Source organism: Arvicola amphibius, chromosome X, assembly GCF_903992535.2.
Source record: "Arvicola amphibius chromosome X, mArvAmp1.2, whole genome shotgun sequence".
Lineage (NCBI taxonomy): Eukaryota > Metazoa > Chordata > Mammalia > Rodentia > Cricetidae > Arvicola > Arvicola amphibius.
Window position 1 is genome coordinate 12,611,420 of NC_052065.1, and position 22,405 is coordinate 12,633,824.

General features: G+C 41.9%; 1 protein-coding gene across 1 annotated transcript in view; it reads right to left on the reverse strand.

The window, feature by feature from the left end:
- Window positions 1-2,703: 2,703 nt before the first annotated feature.
- The window catches only part of Tlr7 (toll like receptor 7), a 31,326-nt gene continuing 11,624 nt past the window's right edge, over window positions 2,704-22,405 (reverse strand). The window contains exons 3-6 of the mRNA XM_042054389.1: window positions 11,661-11,775; window positions 11,529-11,566; window positions 10,287-10,460; window positions 2,704-5,853 (exon numbers count right to left, since the gene is read on the reverse strand). Coding sequence (XP_041910323.1) covers window positions 2,704-5,853; window positions 10,287-10,460; window positions 11,529-11,566; window positions 11,661-11,775 — 3,477 coding nt within the window. The remainder of the gene's footprint in view (window positions 5,854-10,286; window positions 10,461-11,528; window positions 11,567-11,660; window positions 11,776-22,405) is intronic.

The following is a 22,405-nucleotide window of genomic DNA, read 5'->3' on the forward strand; positions in this document are numbered from 1 at the left end:
CTTTTGTCTGGATGTGTGTCTGTGCTCCACATCTGTGCAGCACCAGTGTGGCCAGAAGAGCGCATCAGATACCTTGGAAGTGTATGTAGTTAAGGATGGCTGTGAGCCACTTTGTGGATGCTGGGACTTGAACCAGGATTCTTTGACAGTACTCTCAACAACTCTTAACCCTGTCTCCAGTTGTAAAAGGCTTGTTCTAAGATTGGGTAACATAACAGGTTTGATCCCAAAGAAATGTATGCCCTCGTTACCCTCATCGTAACTTCTTTTGGAATGATTCAAGATGCTCACATTCTCAGATTAGTGCATTCTTTTATATACTCCACATTCCCTACCTTTAGGAGACCTACAAAGGTTCCGATAGATAGAACTGCAAGTTTATAGGATGCTGAACCCAGAGAACCCGAGTCACGAACAGTGTGCTACAGACTGAAGGTGTTCATTTTGTCTTTTCTCGGCCATATCATATGCTCTGTCCAATGCCCATGTCTGGGATCATAAAAATATTGACATCTTGTCAAGGTACAATATTGATCCCAGGTCAAAAGACGTGCCCTCATCAGGGCCATAGTTTCAAGGAACTAGAAGCCAAATCATGATGGTGGAGTGAGATTTATAAAGAATCTTCAAGTCCTTCCTGGAACATAGCCATTAGATCAGCAGAAAAACTCTTTGTTGAGAGCTTTCTATGGAACCAGGGAGTAAAGTTCTCAAGGTAGTCTAAGGCGGTGGCTTCGTTCTGTGTGCTCCGTAGACAACCCTCCTGCTATCGGCCCTCACAGAGAACCCTGAGGTCATTAAAAGAGTGACTCATCATGACAATAGAGGCAAGCAACAATAACCATCTCTTGGTGTGTTCTGAGGTGTTAGCCCACATCAAACCACTGTATATCATGTGCAAATATACTGGCTTATGAGTCATGCTATTTTTAGTTTCCCCTCCTCTTAATGCTTTTTAGAAGATACTTAAGTAGTCTCAGAGTGATTAATACTTTATAAATCACCAAGATAGCATAAATTTATGAATTTATGCATGTTAGTAGAAGAAACTATATAGCAGCTAAGAGCTGAATTTTGGTGACATTTATCTGTGTTTTCACTGAAGCAGAACACCATCTATTAAATACATTGAAGCTCAGAGAAATTGTGAAATGTCTAAGTTTGATTACTTCTCTGCTGTTTTCTGCTGTTCCAGAGGTTAGTTTGGAATTTTGTGAAACTTCTTACTAGTTTCCTTTGGAAACAACTTATGTACTATCTCTTCCCAGATACTCCTAAAGTGAGCCTTTTGGTATTTCCATAGGCGAGGAAAATGCCCTTCCACTAGGCTATCACTTCAGGCTTTGAAACCTGTACACATTTTTCCCCCAAATGGCAAGTTGGTCATATTTCAAACTTCAAACCCATGTGAATTTATACCAAGTTTATCTTAATAATATCTGAGTTCTTTCTGTTATCTTTGGATATGAAAGTCAAAAATAAAAGTGATGTTTTCAGGCTGGAGGCATGGCTCAGTCAGTAAAGCACTTGCTTTGCAAGTGTGAGCACCTATGTAAAAATGCCAAGTTTGGTGCCAGACATTCTAAGCTCTGAGCCAGTCCAGCTTAATTGTTGAGTTCAAGGTCAATAGGAGAAAACTGTCTTAAAAGGATTGGATATCATTCCTAAGAAGAATGCCTGAGTTGTCCTGTGGTACACACACACACACACACACACACACACACACACACACACACTCCCCTGATGATTACCTATTGCTAAGCTTATTTAACCTCTGTGATTTTTTTCCCTCTCCATTAAAAACAGAAATAAAGTTATACAATTGAGATCCATCTAATTTGTCATACCTGATAATTCAAAATACATATTCTTTCAATCCCCTCTTTGGGTTTATCATGGAAACCAGCTAATATTGATGCATTGGTTGCAGATACTTACAAATATGGGCACTAGTTCACAAAATGACATTAACTAACACAGATATCTTAAAAAACGTTTTACTTTCGAAACAGTATTTGCCATGCACATAAAACGTATTTCAGCAGATAATTGTCATCAAATGCAAAGAATATAATTTTGCCTGAGGGGATATTATTTTTCTTTCCAGTTATAAATTGACCATGTCCATGGATGGCAAGGATGTTTTTCTATTTCCCCACAGAGCCCATCAATGGACCCTAGGGGGATGAGTAGGAGGCACTGAACCGCTCCCAACTGTCCAGTACCAGCATTTGGTGTGTGCTGCAGGGGATGCCGCATAGCAGTGACACAATTGCTTGAGAAGTTCTCTCTGCTTTTATTTCATTGAACGTTGGTACAGTTTAGTCAGAGAGACAGAGCTTGACCACGTTTTACGGACTACTGAAAATACTGGTACTTTTTAAGAGCCGATGTGAGGTTCTTCTCAATGACATGCAGATACATCAGAGCCTACGTTTCTTCCTAGGCACTCTTCTTCCCAAAATATTTTCTAGATGAGCTGGGGAAGATATTTGAAAATACAGATGGTGATTCAAAGAAAGAAGAAAGCAGTGAGTCTGCCAATGCCCCTTTTCTGATTTCTGTGCCGTATATTGATGATTTCCCACTGATCTGAGCAATGGCAGCTGTTAGAAAATTTTTCAGATGTTCTTTTATTGAAACCTTTATGAAAAATTCAGGCAACCAGGCCTCTTGCCACATGTGACCACATTCTGCAAAGAGCTAGACTGTTTCCTTGAACACCCGACTATAAGCTACGTGATTGTCTGTGGTCAGAGCATTTTTCAGACACTGCCAAAAGTATGGGTGAGCCTGTGGATTTGAAGGCCACTCCAGGACAGAACTCCCACAGAGTCTCTTCCGGAGCTGAAGAAACTTAGATTTCTGCAGAGGCTTCTCCAAGAATATCAAGATAATCACATCCACTTTTTCATCTATGAGCCTCTGATGGGACAGATAAAAGGCTACCTTAAAACTCTCAGTCTTCGTGTATTTCTGGGTCATCACAAACACTGTCTTTCTGCTGAGCTGTATGCTCTGGGAAAGATTTTCTAGAACTGGCTGTCCTGGTAGCCAGTCCCTTTCCTCTAGACACAAATTAAAATGTTTCTCTCTTGGATCTTCCAGTTTAGCCACCAGCTCCTGCAAAACCCACTCCGTCACAGCTGAATTTTTAGTGTCATACACAATAAAAGCATCATAGCAAGACTCCATGGATTGCAGACGCTGGTAGCCTTTTATCTTGGCTTTCCAGAAATAGTAAATGTACCACATATCCCAGAAAAAGAGATGACTTGTTGTCATAACTACCATCAAAAAGAGGACTGAAGAAATGGAAACTGAGAACAGAATCAGGTTCGTGAGATCTAACTCACACGTATACAGATCCAGGGATACGACACTCTGTCCTTTGTGTGCTCCTGGTCCCGCACAAGTCACTTCAGTGGCCAGGTGAGGAATAGTAACATCTGTATGATTAACCCACCAGACAAACCATACAGCATCACAATTGCACAAAAAGTGATTGCGATGTAAGAGCAACATATTCAGATTATTGAGGACATTTTCTGGGAAGCTAGTCTTCTGAATGACCTGAATCTTATTTAAACTGAGGTCTAGATAACGCAACTGAAAAGCATCTTCTAGAAAGTAATTTGTCAAATGCTTAATATGATTTTGCTTAAGAATCAGTTTCGTGAGATTTTTGGAACAGTCAGCTAACCTCTTAGGGACAGTCGTCAGCAAGTTGTGGCTGAGGTCCAAATTTTGTAGATGTTTCAGTAGCTGGAGTTTATCCCAAGGGAAATGTTTGATACCATTTTCTGCCAAGGAGAGGGTCACTAGATTTGGTGGCATACCCTCAAACACCCCATGAGGCAAGGAACTCAGCGAATTCCTGGAGATATCTAATTCCACCAATTTCAACAGATTCTTGAAGAAGGCCAAGTATCTGTTATCACCGTCTCTCCATAGAACATCCAAATGGTTGCCTCTAAATTCCAGAACTTCAAGAGAGTCGCTTTCCATGGTCCTGCTGGCAGAGGTAGAGATGTCATTGTCATTCATCATGAGTTTCTTCAGAGACCGTAGTTTCTTGGTGAAGTTCAGCATGTGAGTAATTCCTTCTGCTTGAAAGTAGTGACTGTTGCTACTTAAATCTAGAACTACCAGTTTGTGGAGCTCCTCAAAGGCTGTGGAGTAGAGTAAATCAAGTCGGTTGTTGGAGAAGTCTAAGTATCGCAGCTCTCTTAAGGGCTGGAGTTCACTGCCATTAAGAGTTTGGCCAATGGTGTTTCCTGACAAGTTGAGGCATTTAAGAAATGAAAGATGCTGAAAATCAGAGGGCTTGATAAAAAATATATTATTTCTACTTAGGTCTAAGGTCTGCCCATATGTGTGGCAGCCTTCATTCAAAGGTAAGTAAGTAGGCAACTCTTTGGTTTTGTTCCTGCAGCTCCGTGCATATTCATCATACCGGAAATAATGCAAGGTCTCTAGGACCTGGGGCCCATGGTGGTCTACAGAAGTTCTGGCATTAGGACAGGAGCCAACTTCCCTTGGCTCTTCAGAAGGGGATATTTTATTCATCGAAAGGTCTATGAGTGTGAGGTTTTTAAACTGTTTGAATATGTTGAGGTCAGCAATTTTTATGAAGTTAGTGCCAAGGTCAAGAACTTCAAGACTGTGAAGCTTGCGCAATGCAGAAAGGCTAGAGTTTTTTAGCTCTTTAAAGACATAGCCTTTTATATGCAGAATTTTTAAGTTTTTCAGGGATGAGAGTGACTCTGGTAAAGTTATAGATGCATGGTAGACCTGCAGCTCATAATTGAAAGACAAATCCAACTGGACAAGGTTGGGGAGAGAATGCAAAAAATTGGCCTCCTCGATTTCTTTGGCCAAGTAGTTTTGGGAGAGGTCTAGTTCTTGGAGGTTTTTCATCTTTCTAAACCATGCTTGAGGCACATGCTGAAGAGAGTTACTGTGCAGACGTAAAACTTTTAATTCTGTCAATGAATCGAAAGCATTGTCATGGATCTGTAAAGGGGAATTATTTTCACACGGTGTACACAGATATGGGACATTGTAACAGCGAGGGCAATTTCCACTTAGGTCAAGAATTTGCAATTGGTTGAGGTTGTTGAAATCGTTTTCTTGGATCTTTGTAATGATGTTGTTATAAAGATAGAGTTTTATTAAACTAGATGGCAAAATGGTGGGGACAGCTGTGACGTTGTTATCTTTCAGTGAGAGAACTTTTAAATTGCTCATAACGAGGAAAGCATCCTTTTCGATATAATAAGAAACATTGCAAGGATTGCGATAATAACAGTTTTGACCCAGGTAGAGTTCTTCAATGTTGGACAATTCTGTTAGATTCTCCTTTGTGATGGAGAAGATATTGTTGGCCTCGAGACTCAGAAGCTGTAAGCTGGATGGAAGATCCCGAGGTATCTCTAGAAGTTGGTTTCCATCCAGATACAAGGCTTTTAAGTCAGAGAGTCCACTAAAGCTTCTGGGTCTAATCTGCAGCCTCTTGGTACACACATTGACTTTGGACCCCAGTAGAATAGGTACACAGTTGCATCTGAAATCGATCTCTTCCAGATGGGTCAGCCTACGGAAGGAGTCTGGAGAAATGCTTGGTATGTGGTTGATGGTAAGGGTGAGGTTGGTGGTGTTAGTGGGAATGCCCTCAGGGATTTCCGTCAAATGCTTGTCTGTGCAGTCCACGGCCACATAGTGCATTGTGCTATCTTGATTGACATCACAAGGTAGAGTTTTAGGAAACCATCGAGACCCAAGGACTCTAGAAACTAAGGCCATATTTAAAAAGATAAAGATTTGTCTCTTTAGTGTCCTTACTGGAAATACCTGAAAATAAAAGAAAGAATAAATTACTGTTATAAAATATACCGAGAAACAATTCAAAAGTCCCATTTGCTTCCTCTCTTTTGGCAAATTATAAAAATAAATAGCATAGGTCTCTTTTTGTTATAGTGTAAACAGCACCTTTGGCCCTGTGACTGTCCTTATCAAACACTAAAGTTTTCAATAAATTGGTTTTATGTTTCACTTGTAGAATCTCAGCTCTCTAACACAATATCTTAAAGCATTTTTTCATTTATCTATTTATCTTGTGTGAGTGTGAATATATGCATATGCGTGCGGATGTGCACATTCCGTGGCAAGATTGTAGAGATCAGGGCACTTGGGAGAGTCTGTTCTCTCCTTCCACCTTGTGGGTCCTGCAGATCAAACTCAGGTCATCAGGCTTGTGGGCAAGTAGCCTTACTGTCTTAGTTACTGCTCTATTGCTGTGAAACTCCATGACCAAGACAGCTTATCAAAGGAAGCATTTAGTCAGGTTCTCATTTATAAGTTCAGAGGGTTAGTCCATGCTCATTATGGTAGGAAGCATGGTAGCAGGCAGGTATGCATGACACTGGAGCAGGGCTGAGAGTGATCATGTGTGTTATGTAAACTGCAGTCAGACTGGCACTGGCATGGACTTTCGAAACCTCAAAGCCCACCACCAGTGACACATCTCTTTCAACAAGGCCACACATCCTCCAGCAAAGCCATACCTCCTAATTGCTCCCCAAAGTTCCATTAACTGGGAACCAAATGTTCCAACACAAGCCTATGGGGTCATTCTTATTCACACCACAAAAGTTATCCACTGAGCCATCTCCCTTGCTGTCCAAAACAGTTTTTAAGATTTGGAAGCAGCATTGTCTATTTGTTATTACATACTACAACAGAGAGGCACCAAACTACAAAATTTTGGGGCTAAGGAATGCTGAAATATATATACACTTGAGGGGAACAATGCACTAAGACTCCAGTATAACTAATGTTTTCTTGCTAAGACTTCCTTGGAAAATATGCAAAAAAAATGTTTCCTGATTGTCAAGTCCCATAATATTCCAAGGACAAAAAGAAAAAGCCAATCCATTCTCTCTCTATTACAAATTAAGACACAGCTCAGCAATAATCATGGGTTTTCCAAATGGTGTTCAATTATTAAATGTGCTTCTGCCATTCTGTAATCTGGGCCTCCCCTTGCATTCTTTTTGGAAGTCACTGCAGAAACCACCTCCAAGATGCTTTCTCCTGCTTTCCTTCCACAGTGGGGTTTGTTAGGATTGCAAGTTTGAGACACCTAGTTTGAGGAAAAAAAAACAGTTACATAAACCTTCAGGCAAAGGATTGCTTTGAGCTGACCATGCGTCAGGATTTGAAGGAGAGCATTATCCTGCTTGGAGAGAGTGGAGCCTGATCTTCGAAGGTTCTTTGTGAGAGAATAGGGAGAGAGGAAAGTGTACCATTGGGAAATGGGTCCAGGATTCACTGACATCACCATATTAGGTTAGAGAAACTTGTTTTTTTCTTTTGTAAAAAGAGGATGTGTTCTGAGGAGGGTGTTTGAAAAGTCTCAAGACATTCTCGGATAAGGGGCTTCGGGAAGAAGATTGGGTCTAGTTAGTCTGTGATGTATCTGGTGGCCACTTTTCCCTGCCTGTTAGCCAGACTCCTTTTAGGGCTTTGTTGTCTGGAAGAGCCCATTTACAGGAAGCTGAGGAGCAGAGAGATGTCAGGGGAGGAAGGCTGTAGCTGAGTGTGGCCTGTCAGCTTCCTATAGTGGCTGGGCTGGTCAAGAAAGAGACTATACCGGGAAGGCGTGGATTCTACTATATACTTTGGAAAGGTGTGTATAACATCATCAGGGCACTGCCTGGTAGAATGGACTGTTTAATAGGACTGAAGGAGACCATAGTTCATCGTTGTGCTAAGACTAAACTAAGGACCTCTCAAGCAAAGTGGAATATATAGACACCCGTTTCGAAAGGCAATAGTTGCAAGCATTTCAATATAGCCCAGGAGGTTTTCTGGTGATAAGTGAGAGGCGCTGAAGAGCTCCGTTTATCCATTGGTACCAAGGCAGAACAATTTAAAGTGTGCATGGTCTTGCTCTTCTGTTTCAGTAGTTTAACTCTCTTTCAGATTCTCTGATACTTGTCCATGGGACAATACAGTCTGCTTTTCTATGAACAGACTTCTAGTTCAACTATTGATTTTGTCCTGCCTTTGACTGAGTCTGACAACCTATTATTAGTACCATCTAATAAACCAAATGTTTATGTGGCTAATTCCTCTAATAGGGAGTAAACAAGCCACAAACTTTTCTCCATCTTTCTCTTCCCTAACATGGGATCAGTGACTCTCAATCTGTGGGTCGTGAGCCATCTAGGGGTCATATATCAGATATTTACATTACGATTCATAACAGAAGCAAAATTGCAATTATGAAGTAGCAACGAAATAATGTTATGATGGGGAGGGGTCACCACAACATGAGGAGCTGTATTAAAGGGTTGCAGCATTAGGAGGGTTGAGAATCACTACACAAGTTATCTCTTAAGTATCATCTCATAGGGCATTTTTGTTGTTGTTGTGGAGATGGTTTGTTTTAACTCATCTTTACATATCTAAACTTTGTGGGAAGTTGTGTCCTCCGCTTCTCTTGCAGAGCCCTCTGCTTTCTTCCCCATAATTAAAACCATTCATTGGGAGGCTGGGGAAATGACTCCTTGATAATGTGTTTGACATCCAAGCACAGGGCCTGACTTCAGGACAGAGGCTGATCCTTGGAGCTCACTAGTCAGCCAGTCAGTCCAGCCAATCAGTGAGTTGGGGATTTAGTAAGGGACCTTCTCTCAATAAGTAATGTGGAGAGCAATAGAAGGAGACAATGTTGACCTCTGACCTTGACAGGCATGTGCCTGCTCATGGACAAACACACACACATACACACACATACACACAGTGAGTTTGGATGAGCTCATTCATTGTCTTTTTCAACATCCTGTTTGGTTTCCCATTTTAGAGTATTTATCTTATTTTTATTTTATGTGTATGTGTGTTTGGGCTACATAATGTCTGTATACCATGGGTGTGCCTAATGCCTGCAGAAACTGGAGATAAATACAGTTGTGAACTATCGTGTAGGTGCTGGGAACTAAACCTGGGTCCTCCTGAAGAGCAGCCAGTGTTGTTAACTGCTAAGTCATTTATCTTTCTAACCCATGTTTTCCCATTTTTACTGACACAATATTAGCTATGACTATTCCAAAACATTGTCTCTAGGACCTTATTCTTTTAACCCATATTATTATGCCACTGTACAATGTTTCAAAGGATTTTCTTTTCTAAAATATGAACTTCAAATTTTTGTAATGGACCAAAATATTGCCTGCATAGATTAACTTTTTTAAAGATTTCTCTCTGTCTCTGCATCTGTATCTCTCTGTGTGTGTATGAGAGAGATGGGCGGAGGAGGGAGGGAAAGAGAGAGAGACAGAGAGAGTCAATCTGTGTTTCCTTCTGTGTGGATTAAGTGTCTGTTCAGGTGCCTACAGAGGCCAGAAGAAGGCACTGGATTCCATGGAGCTGTTTCAGGCTGTTGGGAGCCTCTTGACTATTTGTAACTTTGATATTTTATCTCGCCCCAGTTAGGATGGTCAAGATAGACAAAACAGATGACAGCAAATGCTGGCAAAGCTGCAGAGAAGGAGGAACCCCTCATTTGCTGTTGTTGGTAAGGCAAATTGGTACAGTAACTCTGGAAATCAGCATGGAGACTTCTCTAAAACTTAAAAACTCATCTACCATATGACTCAGCTTCTTTACTCTTTGGCATATGCCGAAAGGACTCAACATAATCCCACTTTGGCTGACTATGTTCCCGCAATATGTATAGACAAAAAAGCAAACCAAACAACAACCCAGTACTCCAAACATAAAAACCTCCTTTCAAAATATTGGTTAAGGTAGTCTAAAGGATACAGGTTATTGATGTAGCCCTTGGTTGCCTTTCAGGGGTTGAAGGGGAGACCCTATTGCTGAAGACACCACATACTTAGGACACATGACAAATATGACTGAAGCTAGATCTGATATTAAAGTCTGTTTTCTGCAGTCTAGCTTCCATGGGACCAGAATATACGATGCAAACTGCTAAGAGAGGGAAGCAATTAAACATCCCTACCCAGCTGCCTATGAATCATGACAATGACCAGCATGGCAAGACATGCATACAGGTGCAATAAGTGGCAATCACATATTAATGGCAACCAACAGCTGTCTAATTAGACTAATGGACCACTCAACAGGAGGGAAATTATGCCTGATGCTGAAAACCTAGCCAGCTTCCCAGGGATAGCAAAGTCATGCCTGTTAGAAAATATCAGTTACCACCACTTAGAGCTAGACAGCACAATTCCTTACAATATTTTGAACCTTACCCTTACACCCTCAAATATCAGATAATTGTAGCTAGCACCACTCATCAGAGAAGCTTCTCTTTCCAGCAAATGGAGCCCATCACAGAAAATCAAAACTGGATACAATGCAGAGATCAACAGATAATTGGGAGCCTGCTGACCCAAACTGGTACATTTCCATGACAGCTCCTGCATCTATGGCACAGGGAACACTGCAGGAGAGAGAGTAGAGAGACTCTAAGAGTCAGAATACTTGAAAAGTCTGCCGTGAAATAGTCTTTACTAGAAAGAGCTGCACAGAAAAGACCAGAACAATGGCAATGTTAACATGAAAGAGAGAAAATTGCCACGAACTAAAGGTGACTATTGATTACTGGGAGAAGAAAAATTAGCCTCTTCCTGTGATGAGTCCCTTATTGATTGTTTAATGCAAAGTTGTCAGCCTGAAAACCACATACACAAAACAACACAAATGATCTCAACAGGTTGTATTGTTATATATCTATAATACACATAGGTACACAACAAATATAATTGAAGAAAAAGTGGTTATCAACTTGAGAGTGGGCGAGCATGGGAAGGGCTAAAGGAGGAAAGGAGGAGGAAGTAGTATTGGTCTGTTTTAAGTAAATACATTTTTAAAAAGAAAAATTTCTCTAAGGAAAATCATAGACAAATGACGTCAGGATTTAACTAGTGGTGGAATGGTGGTTGACAACCAGCTCCCCCTACCTCAAGAATACTCCCTCATTTGTTAAGTCTTGATTTGTTAGCATTCTCAGTTTCTTTTTAAAAAAACAATTATTTGTATTTTTGTGTGCGTCTACACCACGTATGCAAGTGTAGCACATGCATGCCCACACGGCAGTAAGTACAGTACCCACAGAAGTCAGGAGATGGTATTGGATCCCTGTAAGTGGAGATACAGACAGATGAAAGCTGCCATGTGGATGCTGTGATCTGAACCCTGGTCCTCTGGAAGAGCGGACATGGCTCTTAACCACTGTGCCATCTCTCTATCCAAGCATTTTTAAGTTCAATCATGTAAATATTGCCACCTGGCCTATCTTGGGCTACAAGGATGATGTTACTGAGTCATCAGCTGGGGATGGATGTATACATCCATTATAGCATTTATTATATATTATATATTTATTATATACCATATATTAATATATATTATTATATATTTATTATATATTATAATGGATGTAGCATTATAGCATTGCTCCTGTAATCCAGGATTTGTTGGGTCTAGCTTGCCACTGGGCTTAAAACACACAGAGACAATGACTGTGAACCTGCACCACATGGACACACCGACATATTACAAACTCCAAAGCAAACTTAATCAGAAAGCCTCTCCTCCGTCATTTCTCAGTTCTCTCTACCTACCACCTGCCCACTCTTCTCTACCACCACCTCCCCTTCCCAATTCGTCATTTGCGCTCATGTAGACTCTGCAATGACTGCCAAACTCCTCTTCCTGCGTCCCCTCTTCTCTAGGATTCTTTCATCAAAAAGCATCAGAGCAGTCAACATGAAGCAAATCAACTCGAGCGATTGCTAGCTGCCCATTGAATAAAACACAAAGTCGTTCTCATTGTTGACATTGCTCAGGGCCCGAGTCTAGTAGCCTGCTCTGACCTGGAATCATCGCTTCCCTTTCGCCCTGTACCAGCCATCTGGTCTGCTTTCTGTTCCACATTCAAGCCAAGCTCATCACCATGTCGCTCTTACCACCTGCTCTTTCCTTTTCCTGACATTGTCTTTCTCCTCTTCCTGTGGTCAGGTCATTTCAACTTCTTCGGTAATCTGCTCAAGTGACATATCTTCAGAGATACCAATGATCTATGTACCCGCCCATGTCATAATCGTGATACTTATAGTAGTTAACGTAGGCAACACTTAGCACAGGCTAGGCAGCACTGAAGTGTTTTGATCTTTATAGCGCCAGCTAGAGATATCCACAAGCCTTCAGTCTTTTATTTAAAGAGATTAAGCATAGGAAGGTTTTTGAATTTTTGATACTTTGGAAAGTAACATGGTATTGCATGATACCTAATTAGGTCCTGGGGGCAGCAACTCCCAATTTAAAACATAAACATTTCTGCTACAACACACAGGGTTTTCTACTCTGGGTGGGATTTAAACAAGAATAGGTAGCTTTCCAGTTTAGGTTAAGATTCTCCTTCACATGGATTCAGTTATGTCTCATTGCTGTGGAAGTGATTTGGGACTCTAAGTCTTTTATGGATAAGTCAGCTGCGACACAGAGGAGTGTCTGTGTTCTGTATTAGATTTAATGGCACTTAACACAATGAGATTTTCTTGCACTTAACTAGTGCTCCATTGTGTTGCTAAATACACAAGTGAAACAATGAACACATGAAGAAATTAATAAATATTAAAGTAAACATTTTTTTTTAAAAAAAGACATATTTCCTGGTTAGATGGAAAGATCGCTCAATGGTTAGAAGCACTGGTTGCTCTACTAGCAGATCCAGGCTTGATTCTCAGCATCCCCATGACAGCTCACAGTTCTCTGTAACTCCAGTGCCAGGTCATCTTAGACTCTCTTCTGTACTCTGTGGGCACTGCACACATGGTGTACAGTCATACATGCAGACAAAACACGCCCATACAAATAAAATAGATATCGAGTAACCAAGGGTCTCCTTAGAGAGTTCCTCGCTGTGCATACTCCCACCCTCAACATAGGTTTCCTTCTATCTCTTTTATTTGCCCAAGTCTTCCTTGTGGAAAAAAAATTAAGAAGTCCTGCTTCTGAAATGCCCCGTTCAAACCCATCCTCCCATGTCCTGTTGTGCTGATTTTACATGGAGCTGTGGAGGGAGTCCTGGATTATGAATGAGAAGAACTGACTCCTGGTCCTGGTTTCGTTGTTCATTACCTGTCCTTAAGCCAGATCCTTTGCTTAGGAGACCTCCCACAAGACAGACCCAGGAACAATGTAGTGCACACCATGTACTGAGCCTACACCTCGGAACCAACACAATGGACACAGAGTAGGCTGTACTTCAAGTGTTCCTTAGCTAGTGATTGCCCCATGTATTGAGTGAGAAAAATATTATGGACAAATATCAGAATTCTACCTTATTAGCTACTTTAAAAAAATCACTGTGGCAGCTGAAGTTGGGGGGGATGATTTCTTTGGGCTTACAGTGACAGTGGATTTCAGTTTATCACAGCAGTAAGTGCATATCTGTCCATGTTGGTGGGAGTATGAGGCCACTAGTCATATTGTGTTTGCAGTCAGGAATTAGAGAGGATAAGAAGTAGGGTGTGTCTATAAAATCTCAAAGCTCACCTCTTAAGGGACCTCCTTTCTCCAGCAAGGTTCTACATCCTTAAGGTTATACTATCTTCCCACACAGAACCACCAGCTAGTGACCAACCCATGAACTTGTACTACAATTCATGCCCAAACTATAATATCCACTGACTCACATACATTCTTCTATTGCTGGTTATGTATTAGTTAATAGAAAATACACAGTTTGTGCACTTAAGAACCTCAAGATGTAATGGAGTGAGGAAGAACTATGCAAATCTAAAATACAATGTAAAACTCCATTAGTTTTTCCAAACAAGATGCTGACCCTTCTATTATAAACAGTTTAAACACAGGTTGTTCTTATTCTATGGAATATTTTTATACTGTCAGTTCCTTTAATTATTCTCAAAATCTGAAGACATCATTTCCCACTTTTCCATCTGACAGTGACAAAATTCGCATAACAATGTATTAATTTCTCATAAGTGCCTAGAAATCAGTAATTCAGGGCCACTGCTCCACTCGATGAGATCACAAAGGAATGGATTTAGATATTCCGTATCGCTCACTCTCTTGTCCTATAACCACAAACACATATTTCTCATTTGCACCATCAAAGATGGCTGCCAGCAACAATGTCCACGTTAAGAGAAATCCCGTGGAAGTACATGGAAAGAAAAGGAACAATCTCCCTTGTTTAAGGACAAGTTTCAGAAGGTGAGTGAGTGCCTGCCTTCCTCTAACATCCTGTTGACCAGAGCTTGGTAACATGACCTCATGTATCTGCTCTGTTAAGAGTAATTGAATTCTGTCTGCATACAAGAAAACCCAATTTGAAACTATAGGGTTTAGAAATAGGTCGTGACGCATGATAGAGCTTGAATTGTAGAATGTTGGCTTTGTCAGGCTGTGGAGGCTGAAAGGCTAGTGGCTCACGTGATGTTGCCGTGCATGGACACTTGATAGAGTAGCTGTCTGTGCTGTGTTGGAAGGCAGGATATGTGCAGACGAAGTTCACTCTTAGGGGGAAGGTTCGGCAGTGGTAACAACAACAGGGTGTGCAGGAGGCTTTCTTGCTCTGGTTTAGCAGTTTTACATGTGAAATAAACTAAACCAGAAGGTGGCCAGTCTTCAACAGGACTGGAAAGAAATAGAGCTTTGTGAAGAGAGATTTTTTGGTCTTTCTGCTCTCCTTAGTGCAAAGTCGATTAAGACTTTCTTTAATTTGGAGCCTGGTCAAGTGGAAAAAGCCAACGACTTTACCACAAACACAGACAGACATAATTGGTAGAGAAAGGAGTGCCTTAGAGGAAATGAATGTCTGCTCACATACATTGGTTTTAAGTGCTTTCCATTACCCATTGCTAGCAGACAATGAAAGCCAGTTCGGGGCAGAAATCTGATTAAGAATGCTGTCTTGCCTTTGACTCACACAGCCTCAGGATGGATGATCCATTTGAGAGAGAAATACAAAGCACAGAAAGAAGACAGGACAGGGAGTCCTCAGGCTGCAAATGGTCCGGAACCGCTCTAATGTGATAGCCACAAGTCACTTTGTGGCTATTTCATTTTAAGTTGATTAAAATTCAGCTTCACAGTCACATTAACTGTAATTGAAACCCTAGAAGCCTTGTGGCTACTGTACTCCAGGACACAGATGCAAGACAGCTTCATCATTGCAGAAGGTTCTGTGAGACATGGGTCTAGACCAGGAGTTGGCAAACGTTTTACATGAAAGCAACTATTTTTGTGAATTCTGAGTCAACCTTGGATATAGTGTGAGACCTGGTCGCAAAGAAACGACTGCAAAAATAGATACTTGACAATAGTCTCATTGTGTAGGTATTTAAATAAAGACAGCGTATAACAGATCAGAATGATCAGATCCAGTGTTAACAAAAACAGGCCATGGAACAGACTGAACCTTCAGGTCATAATGTGCAGGCCTCTAGACCCAGCATGACACTAACTCTAAGCACATTCAATCCAAGTTCACCGCGGTTAGAAAGAAATGACACCTCTTGCAAAGTCTAGAAATCTATTCGTGTCGCTGATTTCAAAATGATGTCCACTTCCCAATTCCAAGGAGTGGATTCATTTCCAAGAAAGAGCATGAAAAGCAGACAGGACAAAAGGTGTGCAGGATGGAACTGAGGTGACCAAGACCCAGGTCTCGCTCTTTTACATATTTCTCAGACTATCCCCATCTCCCCATACTCTCCGTATCAGCGGGGAGCCGACACCTTTACATCCCCAAACTATGTTTTGTTTTTACATATACTCCATTGTAATGATGCCAGTCAGTCACGTGATGAGTACATGGGAAACACTGGCTAAGGAAACCAAAGCTTCAAACATTCTCAAAATCCCACAGAAGCTCCGCATTCTATTATCATAACTAGTAAGGCTTTTGCCCCGAACATCAGATTTGTGTGTGTGTGTGGGGGGGGGGGGGATGGTGACTCAGTGTGCTTTACCATGGCTTCTCACCTGAGTATGGGTGAGGGAATACTAACAGGAGTAACAGGAGCCTGGGTAACTTACCAGTCTCTACACCACTAAGGAAAACGTCTCCCCTTTCCCCACCAACTACTAACCGCCTATCCATCCTCAGGGGCGGGACTGAACTCTTTCTGCCTCCAGGAGGGAATATTAATGGGTCTAATCTTGTGCAAACTGAAGATCAGATTCTATCAAGAGTATAGGGAGAGATCAAGGAGCTGGGTCTCTAAAGGAAGGGGCTGAGCGCAGCTCAGAAGTGTCTCTGGAATGGCATGGAAGGGGATCTTCTTTAGGATTCCATCGTTATCCCTGCTTCCAGCTCTATCTTTCTGAAGCCAAAACGCCAGTGAGAGCACGGAGCCCATCTGTGTCATCTGGGAACAGGTACCGCCAAGCAAAGGCTACCAGTACACATGTCCTGTGCTCAGTGACCGAGCGAGCTCAAGTGGAACTGGCCCTTCGAACATCATAAAGCTCCTGAAACCTCTCTTAGCTCTCTGTGCAGGCTGCATTGCAAACCTGGTACTTGGAGACAAGCCGCCTGCAAACTTTGTGCTGAGACTCCAGCCAACAGGAACCTGAACTGGAGTGTGAAAGCTGGGCTCTGAGCAAACAGCTGAGGGGCGGAAATGCACTGTCTGGACAGAGCCTTTCTAAATTTGTAATTAAAGGAAAAGCACGCTTTCCTGAGGCTGCCCAATTCAAAAGATCTTTTGGAAAGCAGGTTAAAAAAATAGAAAATGTTTCTTGATTGTCATGGAAATTTACCTTTTTAAAACACTGGGAGGGATTGGTCTCAAAAACATGTTAGTTTGAATTAACATGATTTTCAAATTTAAAGCCAAGTCCCTCTGTGTCTGTCTTTGTCTCTGTGTTTGTTACAAATCCCATTGTTTCCTTTTGCTTGCTTTGGGGAGGGGAACAATGAATACTGAAAGACATATATCTTTCAGTAATTCCGTTTCTAAAATGGTATAGTACCCGTGACACAGGCCTAGCTTTGATAATGAATCACAACTAATTACACATGCAAATGTACTGGGTAAATTTGGATGCTTAATTAGTGAGGTAATTATGGTTGAAATGGAAATACGCAATTTTCTATGCACAGGTGTTTCTATTCTCTCAGTAAATCACCTCATTTGCTAAAATGGAAAATACAGAATTCATGTGGTGCAGCCACGAATCATTTGTATGTGTATGAGCACACTCTCTCTAATGGTTGCCTTTTATTCTTTTTTGAGGGTTTTTTTTTTTGGTTTTTTTGAGACAGGGTTTCTCTGTGGCTTTGGAGCCTGTCTTGGAACTAGCTCTTGTAGACCAGGCTGGCCTCGAACTCACAGAGATCCGCCTGCCTCTGCCTCCCAAGTGCTGGGATTAAAGGCGTGCGCCACCACCGCCCGGTTCTGCCTTTTATTCTTAGCATGTGCCAGGTAAAATAGACAGATCATTTGGATAACATCACTAATTCTTCATACGGAAGCTGAAAAGGCATTTAAATATGCCTGGTTTACTGAGGAAGAACCAGAGACCTGCGAGGCAATTGCAACCTCAGATGCCAACTCAGTTATGATAAAATCACCTGCAAGTCACCTCATGTAGTTACAGTAAACCCACTCAACACAGCTTGTGTTTGTATTTTTGTGAATTTCCTTTTGGATTAAATTATTCCTGGTACTCTAATGTTTCAGATTGTTTTTATTGAATATTGTCTGGGGGAGAGGAGGAGGAGACTTTTCATACGAACAATTTGCATGTATTTAAGAAGTATTCAGGTCAGGCCTAGTAGTGCAGGGTTACAATCCCACTGCTTGGGAGGCAGAGGTAAGAAAACCGTAAGTTCAAGTCCAGCCTAGCAAACTTAGCCAGACCCTGTCTCAAAACAAAATCTAGAGTAGAAGACTGTGGATGTAGATCTGTAAGAGAGCTTGCCCTGGGTTCAATTCTTAGTACTACAACAAAATTAAAAGAAAAAAAAATAGAGGAAGTATTCTTATGCTTTGGATGAGTCTGATTTCAAGGGGAAAAGTGGAAAAAGTTCTTGGCTTCAGCATTTCTTAGGAATTTCATTTTCTGCCCAGAAATGCTGCCTTAGGCACTTTATGAATTTATAAACTAAAGTCCACTGTTTGAAGAAGGGAACTCTGTAATCATGTTCTCACGCAGCAAACACTACTGGCAATGCAGTCAGTGCTAGACAACATAGGAGGGGAGGAAATGAGTCAGGTCTTCATCCCTGCCCAATTGGGAAGCAAAGGCCTCCACTGCTGTCTTGCCCAAAGCCCATCTGTTTCTCTAAAGAAAAAAATTATATATTAATGAGACATAATAGTGGGTTTCATTATGACATTTTCTGCATTGTATAATTATTTTGATTATTTTTACCCCTCCTACTCCCAGTGATCCACCGTCCTTCTTCTTTCATACTTATTTATATATGTATGTATGTATGGATGGATGGATGGATGGAGAGAGCTGGCCACAGAGCTCTGTTTGCCTCAGGGAAATCCATGTGAGGGGAAAATTAGAGGTTATAGGACAAGGGCTGCCAGGCCTGCATGCACTGCTGTTTGGCCACCCTTCAAACAGAAGCCAGAACAAACAGGTCTTCCAAATTTCAACAACCTCTCTACTCAGGTGCATAGTTTGTAAAACTGCATTTTTTTTCTTTTCTTGGGAATTTCATACATGAATGCAAAGAAATAGTAATCATATCCATCCCTAGTTCCCCCCTTGACCTCTATCACATCCCTTGCAGCGTGTCCCCTCTCAATTTAATGTAACTATTTTTTTTTAAACCAGCAAATCCAGTTAGTACTGCCTATATGTTCACAGTGCCCAAATATGCCGTACTAGCTGCTGTAGGAGAAAAGATCTTACCCAACACGGTACTCGGCATGCCACAATACCACCCTTCCTGGGAAGATGTGTTACATCTTTTTTTTTTTTTTAATTTGGTTGGATTCGAGACTTGTTCCACATGAGGTAATTTCATGCCTGATACTGTAACCACGGTCTAATGCTCATGGCTGGGGAGGCCACAATCTCTTGTGTTGAAGTTGCTATTTTTGTCTTCCTAAATGGTCATGTTGCCAAATTGCCTTGCAAATATTTATGTTTCTAGTCATAGACTGGTGTTGCTCTCAGCCCAGGCCAGAGAAGCTTCTGCTTGCAGTGGGCAGCAATCAATTCAGAGGTGGATAATTGGCCAAAGTGATGAGACCAGGAGCACAGATGCATAGCTTTAGTGATAGGACCCAAGCTTGAATTCAGATCTGTGCTGGCTGGGTTTGTGTGTCAGTTTGACACAAGTTAGAGTCGGCACAGAAGAAGGGGCCTCAATTGAGGAAATGTCTCCGTGAGATTCAGCCGTAAGGCATTTTCTCAAATAGTGATGGGGGGGGGGAGCTCACTGTGCGTGGCGCCACGCCTGGGCTGCTGGCCCTAGGTTCTACAAGAAAGCAGGTTGAGCAAGCCAGGGGAAGCAAGCCAGTAGGCAGCACCCCTCCATGGCCTCTGCCTTAGCCTCCAGAATCCTGCCCTGTTTGAGTTCCTGTCCGGACTTCCTTCAGTGATGGACAACAGTGTGAATGTAAGCTGAATAAACCCTTTCCTCCCCACCCTGCTTTTTTGGTCATATTGCTTTATCACAGCAATAGAAACCCTATCTAAGACAAGAGCCAAACCCTCTGGATTTTAGGCCACTGTGAGTTTCCTACTCAACATTCACAAGCATAGATATATGACTGGTAATTGCCAGCAACCGTTACCAAATGGTACCCAAATTCATGCTTTGCAAATAGTTATTTTTGTCTTCTAAACATTGCTCATGCGTGAGGTGTGGCTGTAATCTGAGGCATGGGGAGGAGATGCATGTCACTGGGAACTATTTGATGGTGAAAGACGAGGAAGTAGAGTTGAGTGGTTTGTGTTTCTGTGGCCTAGGCTTGCGCTTGCAACTCATTGTACACTCCAGGCTGTTCTCAAATTCTTGGTAGCCATCATGCCTTAGCTTCCTGAAGCAACATGGTTTTCCTGATACCATATAGATAAAGAGCACTTCTTGGAGTGGACTGGTGGTCTAAACAAATGAATTTTACTCTTCTGGAGATGAAATTCTCTAGACACAGAAACATACACCTGTTCCAAGTTGTTTTAGAAGTAGATGGTTAGTTGGTTAGTTTTATAGAGAAAGAAAATTCAGTCTATATATAGTAAAGAAGATCAGGGATGTGGGGGTGGAAATGTGACCATAAAAATATGGTGGCTTACACAGGCACCCTCAAAATTTAACCTTTGGGTCAATATTTGTGAAAGAAAGAAAGAAGCTGCCTACATAGATATTAAAAGGAAAAGCATCCAAGACAGAGAGAAGCACCTTCTACAAACATTCCAGCATGGAGACATTGTGGAACAATCACACGATAGCCAAAGGAGGAGTCTAAGGAAAATAGAAGATTCAGTCAGAGAGGGAGCCCACGGCATATCCAGCCTCCTTGGAATGCTGGTCTGTGTTGTGAGTGGGATTCAGAGTCACTACATGTTCTACAGATGACTGGAAGCCAATGTTAATCTTTTAGAGGATGAAGGGCAAATGGGCAAACATGAAGACAAGCGCAGATGCTGTTAAGGAAGGAGGTCAAGTAAAGACCAAGATGGCAGTGCTGGAAGTGATGAGAACTGGCTGTGTACCCAAGGGACTTTGAAGGTCCAATGATTTCTCAGTTCCTAGAGGAATATAAAGTATCGAGCAGCACACACATTCGGAGGGATTTCCTGTCAAGAGGAACAAAGACCTAGCCAGCAGTGTTTCTCTCTTTCCCACACTCTTTCTCTCCCTACCCCCTTTCTCCCCACTTTGGAGTCTAGTAAAAAGTCTTTCTGTAATTCGGATAGCATATTACAGAGATCCCAAGGAGAGGAGCCCCCGCTGCTCTGGAACGGAAGCTGTCAAGACTCCTAGGTAGTTCAAAGCTCAATGTCTGACTGCCTCTGCAGAAGAAAGGCAGTGTGAGGATTACCCAGCCAAACCCAGGCAACCCCTGACCCATGACAGGAAGTAGCATAGACTTGTCTTGTTTGATGCTTTTCCTTTTGGAGGTGATCTATGGCTCAGGGATAGGTAATGGTATACAGGGTGCAGGACCTAAGACTGACGATGCCCTAGATAAGTCCACAAAGGAGAAATAGAGAAATGTTCTCTTCTAATTACTTTGTTTTCTTAGTGAAATGGGAAGCAAGGTAAATAACTAAGAGTGAGATGTTGGGAAATGAGATACTCAGGTTTGGAGAGAGAGGAGTGAGTGGAGAGTTGTCCAACAGACCATGAGCTGAACATAGGAGGAGGTATATTGTAAAGGACAACTTGAGCTGTAAGGACACTCCAACCTCAACAAAACTGACATTTTGATGCATCAAACCCCATTTTAGTCTTTAACACACACACACACACACACACACACAATTTTTGCACAGCTATTATGGATTAGATGATTGGATTGATTTCATAAAATATCACAGAATGGTATTCAAATTGAGATTCACAATTCTATCTCTTCCCCTCTCTCCCTCCCTCCCTCCCTCCCTCCATCCCTCCCTCCCTCCCTCTCTTTTTCCTTCCATCTTACTCTTACTTTCTCTCTCTTCCCCTCTCCTTTTTTGCCCACCCACTCAATCAACTTATGAGAAAGCCAGCACAGTGGATCTCCTCAAGGCTACTGCATGTCAGTTTTCAGAGCATGGATTCCCTTAACTCAACTACTTCTGCAACCTCCTTTCAAAACACCAGAGCAGAATACATTTAAATTGCTTGTGTCTAAAGCAAATGTTGTAATTCACTTGCAGGGAGGGGAGGGGCAAGCAGGGAAAGAGACAGGGGGGGGGGGTAAGGAGTGAGGGAATTCAGTGAAGCTGTGGAAGGAAACCTGGGGGATTTTTACACCCCGTTGGGGAACTTGTGGCTGGATGGGCGTGGGTGAGCCAGAGGTGATGGCAACCTGGCTGGAGAAGAGAAGCACATGGAGGAAAGGAGGAGGAGTGGGCAATCATTGTTGGAAGCCCTTGAATTTGACCTGGACTTTTGGTTAAGTTGATATGACACCAAATGGTATGCTAATGAGATTTGTAATAAGCAAATCTCCCTAGGAGTGGCCCAGGAGCTGAGAATAAGGGAAGTTGCTGTTTATAGACTGAGACCTTGCTAGACATTCCCCTAATAGATTTATGACCCAATACCTTCTTTTCCTGAATTTTGAAATATTTCTATTCATAGGCTCATCTCTGCAAAAATGTAGATTCCATGGCTATCAAACTCCCATCGCACAACAAAAATAAAGTTCAT